This window comes from Neovison vison, chromosome 1 (genome assembly GCF_020171115.1).
Source record: "Neovison vison isolate M4711 chromosome 1, ASM_NN_V1, whole genome shotgun sequence".
In the NCBI taxonomy this organism is placed as follows: Eukaryota; Metazoa; Chordata; class Mammalia; order Carnivora; family Mustelidae; genus Neogale; species Neogale vison.
Window position 1 is genome coordinate 173,873,443 of NC_058091.1, and position 20,133 is coordinate 173,893,575.

The 20,133-nt window shown below is 42.0% G+C and overlaps 1 protein-coding gene across 1 annotated transcript in view; it reads right to left on the reverse strand.

Moving 5' to 3' along the window:
- Nucleotides 1-5,056, reverse strand: part of DTWD2 (DTW domain containing 2) — a 125,967-nt gene extending 120,911 nt beyond the window's left edge. Inside the window, exon 1 of the mRNA XM_044263359.1 lies at nucleotides 4,797-5,056. Coding sequence (XP_044119294.1) covers nucleotides 4,797-5,029 — 233 coding nt within the window. The 5' untranslated portion in view covers nucleotides 5,030-5,056. The remainder of the gene's footprint in view (nucleotides 1-4,796) is intronic.
- Nucleotides 5,057-20,133: the final 15,077 nt, after the last annotated feature.

The window sequence follows — 20,133 nt, forward strand, 5'->3', positions numbered from 1 at the left end:
TCCACAGCACCTACATCAATTTACATGCCTACCAGCATGCACAAGTGTTCCTTTTCTCCATATCCTCACCCTACTTGCTATTTCTTGATTTTTTGATTCTAGCCCTTCTGAAGGCTGTAAAGTGATATCTTATTGTGGTTTTTTATTTGTATTTCCCTGATGATGAGTGATTTGATCATCTTTTCATGTGTGTGTTGGCCATTTCTATGTCTTGTGTGAAAAATATCTATTTAGGTCCTCTGCCCATTTTAATATAATAATTTGTTTTTTGGGTGTTGCATCGCCTCATCGTTTAATACCTAACATTATAGGAGCACCTGGCTGGCTCAGTCAGAGGAGTGTGTGACTCTTGATCTCAGGGTCATGAGTTCAAGTCTCACATGAAGTGCAGAGATTAGGTAAATAAATAAAAAACTTTAAAAAATATTTTTAAATAAAAAATAAAATAAATCTAACACTATAACTCTAGAATTGTTGTTCGGAGAAATAAATACAATCTTGCAAAATACCTAGGCCTGTTGGTAACCTGCACATGGTCAGTGCTTAATAAATGTGTGCTATATATACTGGTGTGGTTTATAATCCTTACAATTTTGTACTTTGGGGGAAGAAAGCATTGAAGAGAGAAAAATTCTATCTCAGAGCTTATCTGTGTCAGTCTGTGTACATGCCCCTGCTGCTGTTTCCCTCCCCCAATTAAAAAATACTGCATGTTTTGACATTATTCCATTATTCTAAGGACCAGTGATTTCTCAGTGGTTTCTAACTCTTACCCTCAGGCTCATGGCAGCATCTCTAGAAGATATGAGAGTTTAATTAAGATCCTAGCATCTTTACTAGAATGAGGTTCCAATTCTTCCCAGTCAAGACTTTTAACATTGTATCACCAATCATCTGCAATTTTTAATAAAAGAGAATATAAATTATTACAGCTAAAAGTTACCTAGTGAAGTCACACTTATGACAACCACCCAAATAAAAAAATATTCCAGTGATTGGTGTGTTGGATCCAAGTACATTAAACTGAATTCCTCTTAACCTCCCTAATATAACTTACCTGGCCCTTCTCAGTACAACCAATATTAATCTCTACAGCTCTCTCCTCTCCCTCTTTTCCACCACATCCTCCAAAGACACTCCTCTCTCTACCCTGTGCCTCTGTACATCCTGTTCTCTCAACAGAACACACTGCTAATGAGACAGTATCCAGTTATAATAACAAATCAGTTTGGGATCTTTTAAAAAATATCCTATTCATGTTTATGAAAGATTGTATTTCCAACTAGTAAGAGTCTGTTCTGAAGTGAACCTGAGTTTGTACTGCCTAAATAAAACCAGTTTTTGGAACTCACTAGGCTATGACAATTATAGTAGTATGTTTAGAGAAATGAATATGGTTTTAAGTAAATGGCTAAATAATTATAACTTGCTGATCACTCAACTCAATGAATGCATTTTTGTTTTAATAACTATTAGGGCGCCTGGGTGGCTCAGTGGGTTGAGCCTCTGCCTTAGGCTCAGGTCATGATCTCAGGGTCCTGAGATTGAGCCCCGCACCGGGCTCTCTTCTCAGCAGGGAGCCTGCTTCCTCTGCTCTCTCTCTTCCTGCCTGTCTGCCTACCTGTGATCTCTGTCAAATAAATAAATAAAAATCTTTAAAAAAAATTTTAACATATAACTATTACAAGCCTAAATGTAGATATTCACCCAAGGAACTAGTAAAACTCCAAAAGCTTAATGAAATAGAATATAAAGATGCATCAACTAGCTTATATATTACTAATAACACCTAAATACTCTCCATATTTCTAGAACTGTAATATAACCTATTAGAATAAATAAAATGCATACTATGCCAAGGGTGAGAACAGCTTTAAAAGTACAAAATTTCACTAGAAAATGCAAAGTTCAGGGGTGCCTGGGTGGCTCAGTGGGTTAAAGCTTCTGCCTTCAGCTCAGGTGATGATCCTAGGGTCCTGGGATCGAGCCCCACATTGGGTTGTCTGCTCGGTGGGGATCCTGCTCCCCCTCCTCACCCGCCTGCCTCTCTGCCCACTTGTGATCTCTGTCTTTCAAATAAATAAATAAGAAAATGCAAAGTGCAGAAACACTGGAATGAATCGTAATCCTAAAATATTAACTAAATATAATTGAAAACAAGCTAAAATCCAAGTCATTTTTATTTTTAGAAAGCAGCTTAGTGTGTAAAGAGGGATAAAAAGAGCAAAGAGAATTTTTATGGCAGTGAAAATAATCCATGATATACTATAATAGTGGAGATATATATTATTATAAAGTAATCCAAAAGCAAAATATATACAACACCAAGAGTAAACCCGTAATGTAAAACTGTGGACACCGAATTACGATGATGTTCATCTAATTTAGCAGTGTACTACTCTGGCAGGGGATGCTGGTAAGGGGGGGGAAGCAAGTGGGGGCAGAGGATACAGAGGAGGTCTCCTCTCCTTCCACTCAATTTTTCCATGAATCTAAGACTTCTCTAAAAAATAAAGTCTATTAAGTGGAGGGGGGAACAGATCAGAAAACTACAAATCGTTGCTAAATGTAGTAGACTCATTTTCTTTAAAAAAAAAAAAAAAACCAACTGTATACAGCATTTATAATTAGCAGGTCTGAATCAACTAGAAACTACATGACAAAGCTAGCATGATAATTCAGCCTTGGATTTATCAGTACCTTATTGAGACCTCTTTGCAGCATTGTTAAGTGTTACCTCCTAACACCTCTAGGGAGTGTGTTTAAATAAAATGTACTCACACACCCCTTCTGTTCATATATGTAGTCCCTTACAGACACAAATTACTGATCCTCCTCAAAAGTCTAAACGGAGTGTCTACTTTCAATAGGAAATTTGGGAGATATAAAAAAGATTCTTACACTCAAGATCCCTTCCTTTGAGATCTTACAATCCAATCCTGGGAAAAGATCAAAACGTCCAAGGAAGGATACTCCAAGTAGTCAAGTGGTAAACACATGAAACCAGGCTGTCGACCTTTTCCTTCACAGAATGCCTTTCTTCTGGATCCTTCTCGTCTTTCAAATCTCAGTATAAATGCTACCACCTCAGAAATATTTCCTGACACCATCCTGTGATTTTCTGTCACAACATCCCATTCCTTTGCTTCACTGCTGGTTTGTTGTTTGTTTTCCATTCTGTAATTACATATTTGGTTGCTGGTTTATAATCTGCAGCCAGTAACAGACTGAATATCCCAGGCAGGCGCACACTCCACTGTATTACCAAGAATTTGCAAAGCATTCAATAAACACTGGTTAAATGAATGCACAGGTCTGGGGCTCGGGACAAAGGGCTGGGCTAGAAGTATTGGGGTAGAGATGATAATTTGCCCATGAAAACTGGTAAGATCGTCTGTCGAAAATGTGTGGGGTTCTAAGAGTAGAGAATCTAGAATCGAGAACTGAGGAAGCCCAAACGTTCAGAGTTTTGAGTAGAACAGGCAAAGACTAGGACAGACAAGTCAGATAAACCACCAGGAAGCCAGAGATACACAGTGTTCCAAGAACTTAGTATTCCCTCCCCTGCTTGTGTTCTCTTACTCTCTTGGTCAAATAAGTAAAACCTTCTAAAAAAAAAAAAAAAAAAAAAAAAGGTGTGTGTGGGGGGGGAGCTGGGGTTGTTTAAACCTCTGCCTTTGGCTCAGGTCATGATCCCAGGGTCCTGGGATCCAGCCCTGCATCGGGCTCTCTGCTCAGCAGGGAGCCTGCCTACCCTTCTCTCTCTGCCTGCCTCTCTGCCTACTTGTGATCTCTGTCAAATAAATAAATAAAATCTTAAAAAAAAAAAAAAGTCAGTATTCAAATGCAGAATGCTGCCAAGAGGTCTAGTGAAAAGTGAACAGAAAAGGATCCACTGGGTTTCATTGCAGGGAGGTTACTGGGAGCGTAGGATGGGATGACAAACTGCACAGCTATGCCCAGATGAGGAAGCAGAGGCACTATCTAAGGGTTAAAACTGTGGAAGGCAACAGAAAGATGGGTGATAGATGGAGATATTCAGTAACTCCTGAACACCCACAAGGTAAAAAGAACCGTTTATCTAGACAGTATGAGATGCAAACAGGCAGGGAAAGCAATCCTCCGCATGCTGAAATACCCCAGCACCATGAGGTCATCCTGAAAGACACTGCAACAACTGGGCATACTGCGAGCATTCAGTGTTAGCTGGGGTTGCCTATTTAACTGACTGTCTCTTCACCAAACTCTAAGTGCCCCAGTGAGGGCAGAGACCATGTGTTTGATCCATGCCTGTTTTCCCAGCACCGTACAGATGTCTGGCACAATGTAGGTGCTCAATAAATCGAAACGAAGTCAGAATTCAAAAGGCAATTGTAACAGAAATAATACTGGTTATCTCTGTTCTCTAATTACTTTTACTTTTTTTTTTTTTAAACTGTACGATGACTACGTCACTTGGGCATAACAGTATTTGTTACTTTAAGTATTATTGTCATTAAACCTGGCTTCCCCTTTCAGACTCAAGATTCCTCATCCCGCGACACGCTCGGGGTCTCTCAGGGAGTCAGGCTAAATACCCATGAACCTGGATCAACGGCACCTTACTAAAGGGCTGTGACAGCAATTTCCACAGAGTGAGTGATCCCAAGGTCACCAGCCAACCCAAGGTCCACGACCCTCCAGAGGCAGCTATCCCCTGGGCGGAGCCGGAGCCGCCGCCTTTCCGGTAGGGGGCGCTGCAGCCTCGTCCGAAGGCGGCCCCGGCCTTAGTCCCCGCCCCCCAGATCCGCGGTCACCTGCAGCGGCTGCACTCGGGCCTCCGCTCGGCGGGCTCCACCGGCAGCTCCCACAGCGCGTCCGCAAAGGCGCTGTCAGCCAAGGCACCGTCCGCCTCCGCGCCCAGGGAAGCCTCCGCCGGCGCTGTGTCGCCGTCCCGCCGCTCCTCGTCTTTAGGCGTCTGAGACCTCGAGGGCCCCGACGACCGCGCGACGGGGTCCCCGGGTGTTCGCGCCTCTTTCTGCGGCTCCATGGCCGGGGCTCAGGTCCCGCTGTCACATTGAGCCCTCGCTGCCGCAGGGGGGCGCCACACGCTGGAGAAACCGCCTCGCGCCGCGCGGCGTCACGCACGCAGGCCACGTACGGGGGGGCGGGTCCCCGAAGCCAAGGCTCGAGGTCCCGCCCCGCTGCGGAATTGGGACGAGCCTATTGGTCGGTGCTCGGTGGGCCATTATACCTGGGAACCAGTAAGGGAAGTGTGGGGGGTCCCGGAGAGCAGATGCGAATACGTAAGCTTCTCAGGGACAGAAAATAGGAAACCCCTCAGCGGACCTCTCAGGAGCAAACCCGAATGCGCCTTCCTTAATGTCTCCCCTTTAAAAGTGACAATGAAATGGAATTATGCATTTTCCACCTTAGACGGCACTTGGAGAAATTAAACTGGTTCCGTGCGTACCACAGTTGGAGCAGCGATGTGATTGATCGCTAAAGGCCAGCAAAGGAGAGCCTGTACGGACTGACCCCTGGATTCCCAGCTGGTCCGTTTCATGCAAACTCTTCTCCAGACAGGCAGGGAGCTCAGTCCTGTGTCTTTTATATCTTGGCATTCCTCCTTGGCATCAAGCATACTATTTTACACTAGACACCAAATTTTTTTTTTATTTTATTTTCTCAGTGTTCCAAATGTTTCTTAAATGCGGTTTTTAAGTTATCTGAGGCCCCTAAGATCAGGAAAGCAGTTGGAGGGCTGAGATACGGGTGGATGGGGGCGGGGCGGGGGGTGGGGGAAGATATCAAAAGATAACTACTTTACAAAAAGAAGAAAGAAAGAAGATAACTACTTTAGGAAAGAGAGAGGGGAAAGAAGGAAGAAGGAAGTAAATGGAAAGGAAAGAAGAATACTTTGCCCCAGTATTTGCAGCTCCTGGATGACAGCAATATAGCCTGCAGCGTTTTGAAAAGCCAAAGTGAAGTCCGCCTTAGAATGAAGGCAGCAATAGTACTTGCCCAAAATTGGGCGCTGATGCTTCTCCTTTATTAATATTGTATGTGACTTCTACCACTGTTGAGCATTTAAACAAAAAATTAGTTTCCATCAGTTATCTAAGTTGTGCAGTCGTAATTATTCGATCCCAGAGCCAGGAAGGATTAAACACAAAACAAAGCAGGTTCAACACTAACAGTAATAGAGCAAGCAGTATTGTAGTTCTTAAAACAAAGTACTTATTTCAATATTAGGTTTTTCAGCCATCTTAAAGCCAAGCTGATGAATAGAATACAGAGCTATTGTTTTTAATTATTTTGCATTCTTTTCTGCTGGAAACAGCACCTGTCCTTTCTTTTGGAGTACTCTAAAGAGATAGAAAAAAGCTGAAAGGCCTACCTGGTGAGGGATGGAGGATGGAAGAAAGAACTGAGGCATGGGCCAGCTGAAGCTGGGAAATAATGAAAATCCAGAGACTGTAGGAAGAGAGGTGAATCAGAAAATAAAGAAATACTGGCTGCAGATTTAGGATGGAGAACCAATCCTTTAACTGCCAAAACTAAATTCTCGTGTGACAACCTTTCGACACTTTTCTCTAGTTTCAAGACATGAAATGTTCTCTTAAGTCATTTAAAAGTTCCTCCCAACTGTGAGATGTGTGAGGGCAAATCAGTCCTGACAGCTCAGTCCTGACAGCCTACTTCTATTTGGCTTTCCCTTTAACCCCCACTAATCCGATTACTGGCTGTACACTTCAAAGTATCCAAAATCCAATCATTTATCTCTTTTACTACTTCTGCCCTTGTTTAAGCCCCCATCATTTCTTGCATAGGGTATCGCCATAGACACATAAATGGTATCTTGTTCTCTCCTGGCTTCTCTGATAAATCTGTTCTCCCAGAGGTTGACCAGAATCAAAGAAAACTCCCACATAGCAGGGATGCAGTCAGAGTTAGGCAAAGAGTCATCTGTCCTCTGGAAAGCAAGACATTCACCCAATATCCAGGTTTGTTAACCCCGACCTTGAGAAGCCCAAAGAGATGTATCACCTACCAAGAAGCTGCTACTTAATGTGAGGTCACCATCCTGGGGTAGACTCGAGTCAGAACAGACATCAGTGATCCAACATCTGAGAAATGCCAAGACATCAAGAAGGGGAACAAAAGTTCCTTTAAGGTATACTACTGATTTATGAGAGCAAGACTATTGCAAGATAATCTATTAATGTGTTAGTTTATATATTGTTTATCTCCCAGCCCCTAGTAGGTAACCTGGGTTGTTGGCCTCAGGACAGTGAGTGGTAAAAACTGATTAGAGACATCACAATATCAGACCATGGAGTGGGGGCATGGGCAGGTTATTAGGGATGGTAAGTGCCCTTTTGGTAAAAGCAATAACCAAAGTCCCACCCCCACTCCCACAAGGCTCCCAGGAGATGAGGCAACACCCAGATAGGAGGAATAAGGGAATGACTTCATGCATGCCTTGAGGGAATGAACCATTTCCAGGCTTGTAAATATCCTGCTGCAACCACCAGAGTAACTTGGGGCCAAGAAGACAAGAACAGTGGCATCTCACCGGTAGCAAATGAGGACAAAATTTCCAGGGCCCTCCCTGAGGTTTCTACACAAGATCCTTGAGACCTTAAGTGATACTGATAAGGGAAACGGCATCAGTAATATCTGGGATTGAATACCCTACCAGTGCAGTAGGATGAAGATCCAGCATTGAATAAACTTGGATTTAAATTAAATAAAGATAGGGCACCTGGGTGACCCAGCCAGGTGAATGTCCAACTCTTGATTTCGGCTCAGGGTCGTGATCTCAGGATCTTAGGGTTGAGCCCTAATACAGGCCCTGGGCTAACATGGAGCCTGCTTAGGATTCTCTCTCCCTCCCTCTCTCTGCCCCTTCACTCCTCCCCACTCCTCTGCACTTTCTATAAATCAATCCATCAGTCAATGAAATAAAACTGCATTTCCTGCCATTATTTGCTTTCTATCAATGCTGTAACAGATTACCATAAACTTTGTGGCTTATAACAATACGCATTTATTATCTTACATGTTTGTATATTAGAAATCTGATAGAGATCTCATAGGGCTAAAATCTACATGGGGAAAGGCTGCATTTCCTTTGGAGGCTCTAAAGGAGACTCCCTTTCCTTGCTCATCATTCAGGTTATTGGCAGAATTCAGTTCCATGTGGTTGTCATTTTCTTCCTGGCTATCAGCTTTTTGATGTCACCCATATTCTTTGACTTGTAGGAGAAGCAAATGGTTGGTTACCTTTACTACATCTCATAGGTTTAGAGAATGAAATCAACAAGACAGACCAATGGGAGAAAAGCTTTCATATTTACTTAAAAAAAGATTTTCAGGACACCTGGCTGGCTGGTGGGTTGAGCCTCTGTCCTTTGGCTCCGGTCGTGGTACCAGGGTCCGGGGATCGAGCCCCGCATCAGGCTCTCTGCTCAGCAGGGAGCCTGCTTCCTCCTCTCTCTCTGCCTGCCTACTTGTGATCTCTGCCTACCCAGTAAATAAATAAATAAATAAATAAATAACTTAAAAAAAAAGATTTGCATGACCAGGGAGCCTTTCTAAGGGACAAGGACCCAAAGAAGTTGTGAAACCAACTTGCTTTTACATTAGGCTGAACAAAGACAGGCGATTGTGGGAAAGTGACTCAACTCTGTGGGCAGGCTGAAGCAAGATCAGAATTATTTTAACAAGGATGGTTTGTATAGACTTCTCTTGATCTCAATTTCCTGTCCTTGGTGATTAGCATGTGTTTACCTTCTGGAATAGAGAGGACAACATTCATATAGGAATGAATATTTCCTTTTAAGCAAAAGAAGGAAGGTCAGTGTTTTTCTTGTATTTGCCATCTTTCAAGCGTCTTTCACTCAGAACAGTCAAAATGCTAAAGTGCCGTATGTCTGGGGTAGAATCTTCTGGACCTTTGAGCCAGGAATGGCAGGTTGAGTTCCTTTTAGGATTCAACTCTCCCCAGCCCCTTCTACCATAGTGTTAAAAAGAAAACCACAAGCCTCAAATGGTGTCACTTAGCCAAGTCACCAAACTGGGGCTTCATGTCCAATAGTATTAGGTGACTGTTAGAGCCTTCCCCACAAATGTAGTCTTACCTGGTCAGGTAATTTTCTGGATCAGGAATTGTCTGATCAGAACCAATGAAGTCATCTGTCACATGGACCCTCCCTATCCCCCAATCCACATTAAAGGACCCATCTGTCCCCAAATGAAGATGACCTCACCTGAAATCATCCTTTTTTCTATTTATGACTTCCTCGCTCCCTTGTTCTGCCTTTAAAAACCTTTCCTTGTCTGCAGCCCCTTGGAGCTCCCCTCTACTTACAGGATAGGGGTACTGCATGACTCAGGAACTGATTTTAAAAGCCCATTATATCTTCAAATTGACTTGTCTAACAGAGCAGGTGTCAGCATGGAGAATCTGAAGCGAACTTGTGACAGCATTTGGGAAACAAGAAAGAAACCTGCGACCCTCTCTTGAGTTCACAGTCTTTCTCTCCATTTCCAAGTGTCCTTGGGGAGTCTCTCTTGATTGGAGTTTCACTCTGTATTGGAGCTTCTGATTGGCTTTTCGATCCAGCTAATGGGTCAGTCTAGACTGGACAGAAAGCTCCAACAGAACACCAGTCCCCACCTCCCCCCCACCCCTCTCCCCCATCCCCGTTTAGTCCACAGTTCCACACAGGACTCCCCCCCATTCATATCTACCGCCCCCATGTGCCAGACTTTGTTGGCTTCGTCCTTTCCCCAATTCCAGTCTGCAGTCTCCCCCAGTGGAGTCTGCTGGTATTGTCTATGCTGGGAATTGCTAGTGGTGTGCTCATTGGCTTCCACTGCATAGTTCAAGTAACCCAAACCCTGGCCTTCGATTCTCTCCACAGATTCCACGTTGGGAACTGCTCATGGGCAGCCACAGTACTCCACTGGTTTGGAAATCATCCCACAGTCTCCATTCTTTGAGGTCTGCTGGTTCATCCTCTCTCCAGTTCCTAGTTTCTTGGTTATGTCACTAGCTGGACCCCAAGACCTGACCTTTCCTCTGCACCTTCTTGCACTCAATGACCTTTCTCCCACATTCTTCCTTAAGCTCTTCTTTCCAGCTTATCCCTTAACTCAGGGTAAAAGGAAAGCAAAACCACTCCTCCAGCAACAGCAATTTACCTCCGGCCACCAGACTACTCACACCAGCGCGAGCTAAACCCCTGACTCCTCTCTGCACAGGTGGAAAATGGAATGACCTCTGGATTGACCTGTGAGTACCTTTATCTCATTATAATACTAAAATCCCCAGAAAAGGAGGAGCACAAGCGTCATCTGCATAACATAAAATGTGTATCGAGGCAGGTTTCCTTAAGGTCTCTGCATAGGAGGACCAGGCTTTCCGATCTAAATATTCATCCTTACCCAAATACAAGGAATCTACCCACCCTTGCTTGGGGAGTCACAGTTTGGAAGTTATTCCCCGTGATCTCCTTCCCTGCTGCTTTCCTTCTTTGTGTGGCTGTTCAGTCTGGAGCAGTTTCTGACTCACCAAGGAGCAACTCGCACTGGTTTGGGTACATTACCACACATAGATAGGCACATATGAGCATATAGATGCAAACAGAGACCTTACCGCTTTGGCTTTAAACTGAAAGCCACGATATAAAATAGGTACAAAACTCACTGCTATATAGAAGTTGGTCCTAAATTACTTTCTCTGGCAGATGGAGTAAGTTAGGTTTACTTGTCTAGATGTCTAAAACTTCTATTTCAATGTGTGGAGATGATTTTTAAGATTTGTATTTGTCTCTGGAATTAATCTTAAGGAGGTTGTGCTAGAGTTTGGGCACAAGAGCCCTTTTAGGAGTTTTTATTTTAAAAAGGCCTCTTTTCCCTTTTTTTCCCCACTGTCTCAGGCCTTTGGGGGCTGTTTCTATTTCAAAGGCATGTCAAGATTCATAACTTCAAGGGACAGAGAAAGAAGGCAGTTTCCTCCAAGAAGGACTTTGCTTTCCTAGGGCTGATCATTTAAATGCCTTTTGAGATAACAGATGTTTTGCAGTTGGAAAAAGGAATAGTTTAATTTTGAATTGCCTCTAGAGCTGATTTTTGCATTGCAAAAGGTTTGTCAGATAAGGACAGCAACTCTCGGTTTCTCAAAAAATTGGGTCGTAATTTAAATAACATGGATTGATGCACCTCTCCAAGTACATCATCTTCAATGTGCTTCCTTCCTTGTGGGAACAAGGTTGTAATTTTAAATATTTCTGGCAGTACTTGCTAACCCCCTTTGGGTTGAAGAGGGGCTCCCAAAGAGGGTGCAAAGTATCCTAACTCCCTGAGATTCAAAGTCACTTCCAAAGACAGCCAAAAGATATAACCAATAACCCGCATGTCCTAGGCAGGCAAAAAGCCAAGCCCTTTTATCTAAAATAAGGCAATCGCTATCCGTGGGAGAGAAAAGATCAATAACCAATGGGTCTGGGTTTGGAGGGAAGGAGACAACTTAAAAAAAAATTTTTTTTTTTTAAGATTTTATTTATTTATTTGACAGACAAAAATCACAAGTAGGCAGAGTCAAAGGAAGGGAAACAGGCTCCCTGCTGAGCAGAGAGCCTGACTCGGAGCTTGATCCCCAGGACCCAGGGATCATGACCTGAGCTGAAGGCAGAGGCTTTAACCTACTGAGCCACCCAGGAGTCCCAACAACTTGAAATTTTATTGTCCTCTTTAGACTGGACACTATAGACAAGAGATCCAGAGGAACTAATGTAAGAATTTTCACTCTTGGGGCACCTGGGTGGCTCAGTGGGTTGGGGCCTCTGCCTTAGGCTCCGGTCATGATCCTGGGGTCCTGGGATCAAGCCCAGCATTGGGCTCGCTGCTCAGAGGGGAGCCTGCTTTCTCTTCTCTCTCTGCCTGTCTCTCTGCCTACTTGTGATCTCTTTCTTTCTGTCAAATAAATAAATAAAATCTTTTTAAAAAAAAAAAAGAATTTTCACCCTTTGCTGCCTGGTCTGCTGGTTCATCCTCTCTCCAGTTCCTAGTTTCTTGGTTATGTCACTAGCTGGACCCCAAGACCTGACCTTTCCTCTGCACCTTCTTGCACTCAATGACCTTTCTCCCACATTCTACCTTAAGCTCTTCTTTCCAGCTTATCCCTTAACTCAGGGTAAAAGGAAAGCAAAACCACTCCTCCAGTTTTCCCAGGATCCCCTCTGCAGGCTCTGGTATGTACCAGAGTTTCCCCTTAGCTGTTTCAGGGAATAACATAGCCATTTACCAGAATGTCCCTCAGTTTCATAAACTCTGGGAGGAGCCCGTATGGGGGCCCTCCTGTGAAGGTAGATATGAGCGTATCTGCAAGGCCATTAACTTGGTAGACTTGAGATTATGGTTGTGTAGTCCCTTCAGAGTGGAAAAACAATGCAGACAGAGGATTAGTAGAATGAATACTTGAAGGAAAGAAGAGGGGAGCAGTAGGAGTTAGCCAGTCTTACAGTCTTATTTTAGGTACCTCTTATGTCTTCAATTTTTCATTAGCATTTTGCAATGAATCTTTCAATGAAACTATTTTGGAATTCTGAAAACTTTTAGAGGCTTCTGCTTGGCAATTAAAAGAGGTATCCCATTCTGTTTAATTTGGGAACACTTGGTTTCAGGTGCACTTATTTTTTTTCAAGATTTTTATTTATTTTATTTGACAGAAAGAGACAGTAAGAAAGGGAACACAAGCAGGGGGGAGTGGGAGAGGGAGAAGCAGGCTCCCCACTGTGCAGGGAGCCCGAAGCAGGACTCAGTCCCCAGACCTCGAGATCATGATTTGAACTGAAGGCAGACACTTAACTACTGAGTCACCCAGGCGCCCCACAGGTGCACTTTGTAAACGATGATATCTAACTGGAACATTCCCTGGAAAGGCCATCATATTTCTAGGCTGTAATTCTCTGGAAGGCTGATAGCAGTTTGGGTAGAACCCTACGTGAAAATGGCATTAATCCACATGTCTTCCAGCCAAATCTAGCTGCAAATAGGATGCAACTGACATTTCTGCCCAGGGCTTTTTGGGGGCCACTCAACCTGATGGTTACCAAGCCAAATTCTTTAGGACACAAAACAAGCTTCTAGATTTTTTTTCGGTTTCTGGGACCATGGTTCATATATATAAAATAAGCAGGTGTGCTGGAAGTTGGAGTGCTTAATTCTTTGGATTTTAAGGATCCCATTCCATTATCATTTATTATCTTTCTTTTAGGTAAGCCTTTGCCTCACGTGCACATTAACAGAAACAACAGCACCAAGGAAATGGAGCTGTGGACACCGGGAGTTAACAGATACCAAAGCAACGTGGGTTCCTCATTGGGGAGTCAGAAACTGCTCCAGGTTGAAGAGCCACACAAAGAAAACTTTTTTGCAGCAGGTAAGGAGATCACGGGGAACAACTTCCAAAGCTGTGACTCCCCAAGCAAGGGTGGATGGATTCCTTGTATTTGGGTAAGGATGAATATTTAGATGGGAAAGCTTGGTCCTCCTATGCAGAGACCTTAAGGAAACCTGCCTAGACGCACATCTTACGTTATGCAGATGATGCTTGTGCTCCTTCTTAGCAGGGGATTTTAGTATTATAATGAGATAAAGGTACTCACAGGTCAATCCAGAGGTCATTCCAGTCCACCTGTGCAGAGAGGAGTCAGGGGTTTAGCTCACACTGGTGTGAGTGGCCTGGGCTGGCTGGAGGTAAGTTGCTGTTGCTGGAGGGGTGGTTTTGCTTTCCTTTTACCCTGAGTTAAAGGACAAGCTGGAAAGAAGAGCTTAAGGAAGAAAGTGAGACAAAGGTCATTAAGTGCAAGCAGATGGGCAGTAAAGGTCAGGTCTTCAGGTCTAAGTGGTGACAGTAGATGTGTAAAATTTTTTACCTCTGGATGGTATTGCCAATATGAACTTGTAAAAGAATTCTGTTTAATTGGTCAGTTGGTTTTAACAAGTAGTTATAGAAATCAGTATTCATAAAAACTATAAGAAATATAATAGAAACCAACCCAAATACATTCAAGTTAAAGAGATCTCAGAAAATATTCTATATGAGAGCTTGTTTAAGTTTGATGGTTTAATTAGGAGAGATGCATCTTTAAAGTTCTCAGCATTAAATGTAAAGCTTTTATTCTACCTGAGTTTTCTAGCTAAATAAGCTCATTTAAAGTTCTAAAAGATCTTTTAACCAAAAAAATAATAACTTGGGATTATGGCTAATTTTGCCTAATATTTAGTAAAATGTTTATAACAATCTAGAAATGATTGTTAAGAACAAGTGAATTAAATAGATATGGGCAAGATCGAAATTTATAAATGAAGTTTTCAGTAATATGGTGTCTGCTTAAATAGTTACCCGAATCTTTATGATAACTTAAAATTTGGCTAAGTTAAATTACATTGTGGATAGTCACTGTGTTACCCAGAACTGGGTTCCCCTCTCTGAACCAAAAGATAAAACCAAAACAAAGAGTAGGAAAAGGAAGGGTTTTACCTGAAACAAGTAAAGGAGAACACTGGGGATATTTCCCCAACATAGTGTCTCCCCAAAAAACAAAACTGGGGCTAGTTTTAAGGTAACAGTACATATATATTCATGAAGGGGCTTGAGCAATGGGGGAATTCAGCATAAAATTGGGGCAAAATGTGTTGGAGAGGATGTGGAGAAAGGGGAACCCTCTTACACTGTTGGTGGGAATGCAAGTTGGTGCAGCCTCTTTGGAGAACAGTGTGGAGATTCCTCAAGAAATTAAAAATAGAGCTTCCCTATGACCCTGCAATTGCACTCCTGGGTATTTACCCCAAAGATACAGATGTAGTGAAAAGAAGGGCCATCTGTACCCCCAATGTTCATAGCAGCAATGGCCACGGTCACCAAACTGTGGAAAGAACCAAGATGCCCTTCAACGGATGAATGGATAAGGAAGATGTGGTCCATACACACTATGGAGTATTATGCTTCCATCAGAAAGGATGAATACCAACTTTCATAGCAACATGGATGGGACTGGAAGAGATTATGCTGAGTGAAATCAGTCAAGCAGAGAGAGCCAATTATCATATGGTTTCACTTATTTGTGGAGCATAACAAATAACATGGAGGACATAGGGAGATGGAGAGGAGAAGGGAGTTGAGGGAAATTGGAAGGGGAGATGAACCACTAGAGACTATGGACTCTGAAAAACAATCTGAGGGGTGGAGGGTGGGAGGTTGGGGGAGTCAGGTGGTGGGTATTATGGAGGGTACATATGGCATGGAGCACTGGGTGTGGTGCATAAACAATGAATTCTGTTATGCTGAAAAGAAATTAATTAAAAAAATAAATGCCAATAGAAACACACAAAAAAAGGGGCAAAAGTCATCTCTTTTATTTTAAAGATTTGATTTATTTATTTGAGAGAGAGTGAAAGCGAGAGAGATCACAGAAGGAGAGGGAGAAGCAGACTCAGTATCTGAGCAGAGAGGCTGATGCGGGCCTCGATCCCAGGACATGGCCTGAGCGCGGAACGCAGGGAAGGCAGACAGTTAACCAACTGAGCCACTCAGGCACCCTGGAGCAAAAGTCATCTTAAGGTGACAGAGCCAGATAGAAGTCACAAGGGCCTACAAAGGTCAACACCGTCAATTCTCTGTCTTTAGCTGACCTAGTATCTGAGTGCTCAGAGGGGTTTAAATCCTGCAAAAATAACTCAAGAATTCTTGCTTTTAGTAGATCTTTACTTCTGAACCAGAACCATCAGTTTTACCACTGCTTTACTGTTCCTGATATGATTAGGCTGTCTTCTGGCCTAATAGTAGCTGTTTGTTCTTACATTCTTTCATTCCTTTAAAATCATTTCAGACTGCTGAGGTCTATTCTTTTAATTTCTATATATCCCAGGAAGTGTTCTGCAAGATAATTCGCTTTGGGCCAGTAGTGCTGGTCAGGCCCAGATCACAAGATGGCAGGGAGCCTAAAATGACTCTTCTGATGTCTAGGAAGCCATGTCTTATCTTTTTTTTGTTGTTTTTTTACAGGGACCCCCTAACTCTTTCTGTTTACAATTAAATCTCTAAATCGTTTCCAAATAAGATAAAATACTAAAACATAAAATACTAAGCATGGGTTTATCTACTTTAGGCTTCTTACTGGAGAAACTAAAAGATACTTGATAGTGCTACATTAGAAAATTGAAAAAGGCATATCCTTTTCAATATGGGGGAATGGGGTAACTGGGTGATGGACTTTAGGGAAGGCACGTGATGTAATGAGCACTCGATATCATATAAGACTGATGAACCACTGAACTCTGTCTCTGAAATTAATAACACACCGTATGTTAACTAACTGAATTTAAGTAAAAAAAAAAAGAAAAGGAAAAGGCATGGCCTCTAGAAATTATGAAATATATTCATAAATTTACCATCTAAAGAATGCTGGTATAACAATTCAAAATTACTACTTAGTTTTCAGAAGACATAAAGGTTTCTGAGGACAAAAAAAAAAATCCTAAAATATGTAATTAAAGCCACTAAGGTTTATAGAAAAGGAACCTTCGGAAAGGAATTTTAGTATGTGAGAACAGGTATGAAGAGCTGGAGGTTTGAATGATACATATGGTAATGGATCAGAATTGGAGACATCAGTATAAATTCATGTTTAGGTTAAGATGGATACAGATGGGGGCATTTGGGTGGCTCAGTGGGTTAAGCCGCTGCCTTCAGGCTCAGCTCATGATCTCAGGGTCCTGGGATCGAGTGCCACATCGGGCTCTCTGCTCAGCAAGGAGCCTGCTTCCCTCTCTCTCTCTCTCTCTCTGCCTGCCTCTCTACCTACCTATGATCTCTCTCTGTCAAATAAATAAATAAAATCTTTTTTAAAAAAAAGATGGATACAGATGGTCGATACTGAGAAATATGTGTAAACGTATATATATGCACAGTATAAGACATATATTTCCTTGTGCTGTCAACTGACAGGGCTTAGGAGCAACAAGATTCCCCAGAGCAATAAATATAACTACACCCATTTCTTGCTTTCTAATGCTATTCAGTAATAAAAAGAACCAGGGATCCATGGAGAAAGGGAAAATTCCTGGGACAGGAAATATACAAAATGAGCCTATACAGGGGTGCCTGGGTGGCTTAGTCGGTTAAGCATCTGCCTTCAGCTCATGTCATGACCCCAGCCAGGGTCCTGGGATCGAGTCCAAAGTGGGGTCCCCTGCTCAGTGTGGAGACTGCTTCTCCCTCTCCCAATGACCCTCCTCTTTGCTCCTGCCCTCACTCTCTCTCTCTCAAATGAATAAATTTTTTAAAAAATATTTTTAAAAAACTCAAAACAAACCTACACAGAATTTTCTAGTGCCACAGAGTAAGCAAATGATAAAAATAAAAATGATTTTTAAATATACACAAAAATGGATGTATGTAGAAGGGACAAAGGAGCCAACTGAAAGAGTATCCAGCAGCCAAAACTAGAACAATTTGAGCCACAAAATAAATAACTCAACATATGAGTTCATGTAGCTATAAATAAATAACCAAGTAAATAAATAAAATGGAGGAGAAGGGACAAATCCCCCATGCAGAAGAATCCCAAATAATTTATGGAGATATGTAATAATTTATGTAGACATAACTCCCCACTCCTTAAATGTAGTCTGTGTATAGTGACTTCCTGAAAAAGAATATAGTATAGAAAGGGACTGGAGGGAGAGTAACTTTTCAGTGGAACAGTCTGATAAATGCTCCCTCAGTGAGATGGTCAAGGTCAATGAACAGTGATAAGTCATAATGAGAGATGATATTATGAAAATGGCAATTGTTCTCTGGTTTCTTCCTTTCTCAAAACTTTAGCTGCAGTCTAATCTAAGAAAAACATCTAATAAATTCCCAGTTGAGGAACTTGCTACAAAAACACCTGATCAGGATTTCTTAAAACTGTCAAGGCAATTAAAACCAAAACCAAAAACAAAAGGTCTGAGAACCTCTCGCTTAGAGGAGTAAAAAAACGCCTGGCGGCAAATGTATGATATCCTGGGTGGGATGCTGGAACAACAACAAAAAAAGGAAAACAAAGGGGGAAAAAAAGGAAATCTGAATAAAAGGTGAACTCTAGTAAATAATAACGTATTTATTCTAGCTTATGAATTGTGACAAATATACCATGATAATGTAAGGTGTTAATAATAGGGGAGGTGGGTGCTGGATGTAAAGGAATTTTCCGTACTAGCCTTACAGTTTTTCTCTAAGTCAAAAACCATTCTGAAAACTAAAGTATTTAAAAGAGAAAAAGACAGTTGTAAGCAGTTAAAACATAAACTACAAAAAGTTCCCTATCATAACAGAAACATAAAATCCCTAGGACTAACCTTAAGCAGAAGTAAGTCCTATATGATGAAAAAAAGTAAAAAATTCACCGATGATATGAAAACATCTGATAACTGAAGATGAGTATCATTTGTTTCTGTATAAAACCAAATGTAAAAAACATGTCATTTCTTCCCAAACTATATAATGTTCGTACAAACCTGAGTGGGGTTTATTCATTGCTGGTATACATGTAAAGTGGTAGGGGGCACCTGGGTGACTTGGTTGAGCACTGGGCTCTTGGTTTGGCTGTGGTCATGATCTGAGGCTCTGGGGATTGATCCCTATGTTGGGCTCCCAACTCAGCACAGAGTTTGCTTCTGTCCCTTTCTCCCTGCCCCACCACCCTCCCCCCACATCACTCCACCTGTGTGCACTCTCACTTTCTCTCTCTCAAATAAACAAACGTAAAATTGTCAGCACCCGGGTGGCTCAGGTCATGATCCCAGGGCCCTACAATCAAGCCCCATCAGGCTCCCTGCTCAGTGGGGAGCCTGCTTCTCTCTCTCCCTCTGCCTGCCTCTCCCCCTTGCTAGTGCTCTGCACTGCCCCCCGACCACCGTCAAATAAATAAGTGAAATCTTTTTTAAAAAATGAAAAATGGTAGTTTTATGGCAGTTTCAGTAAAGTTAAATATAACTGCCTTCAGACTTAGCCTTTTTACTCTTCCCCAAAGAAATGAATATGTATGTCCACACAAAAATGTGTATTTAAATGTTCACAGTAGCTTTATTCACAGTATCCAGAAACTAGGGGGGAAAACATGAATATCCACCAATAAACCAACAGATAAACAAAACATGGTATACCCATAGTTATGGAAAAATACAAACAATAGGAAAAAAATGATAATACTAATATGTATAACAATGCGTTTGAATCTAAAAAGCATGATGCTGAGTATGATTCTCTATATATAAAACTCTAGAAAATTCAAACCTATCTATACTGACAAAAAAAAAAAAATCAAACCAAACCCACATTGGTGTTGGCATGGGGCCAAGGGCAGAAGAAGGGCTGTATAGAAAGTGGTTCAAGGAAACTTTTATCATTTTTTATATTTTTAATTTAAATTTAATAAATTAACATATAATGATTACTAGTTTCAGAGGTAGAGGTCAGTGATTCATCAGTCTTATATAATAGCCAGTGCTCATTACATCACATGTACTCTCTAATGTCCATCACCCAAGTACCCCATCTTCCCCTCCAGCAACCCTCCTTTATTTCTTTTGATTGAGAGTCTCTTATGGTTTGTCTCCCTCTCTGATTTTATTTTTTCCTTTCTTCCCCTATGATCCTCTGCCTTGTTTCTTAAATTCTACATATCAGTGAAGTCATATGATAATTGTCTTCCTATGATTGACGTATTTTGCTTAGCGTAATAACCTCTAGTTCTGTCCACATCATTGAAAATGGCAAGATTTCATTTTTTGATGGATAAGTAGTACTCCATTGTGTATATGTACCACTTCTTTATCTACTCATTTGTTGATGGATATATAGGTTCTTTCCACAGTTTGGCTATTGTGGACATTGTTGCTATAAACATTGGGGTGCACATGCCCCCCCCCCCCGGGATCACTACATTTGTATCTTTGGGGTAAATCCCTGCTCATGCAATTGCTGGGTCACAGGGTACTCTATTTTCAACTTTTTGAGGAGCCTCCATACTATTTTCTAGAGTGGCCACATCAGTTTGCATTCACCCAACAGGGTAAGAAGGTTTCCCATTCTCT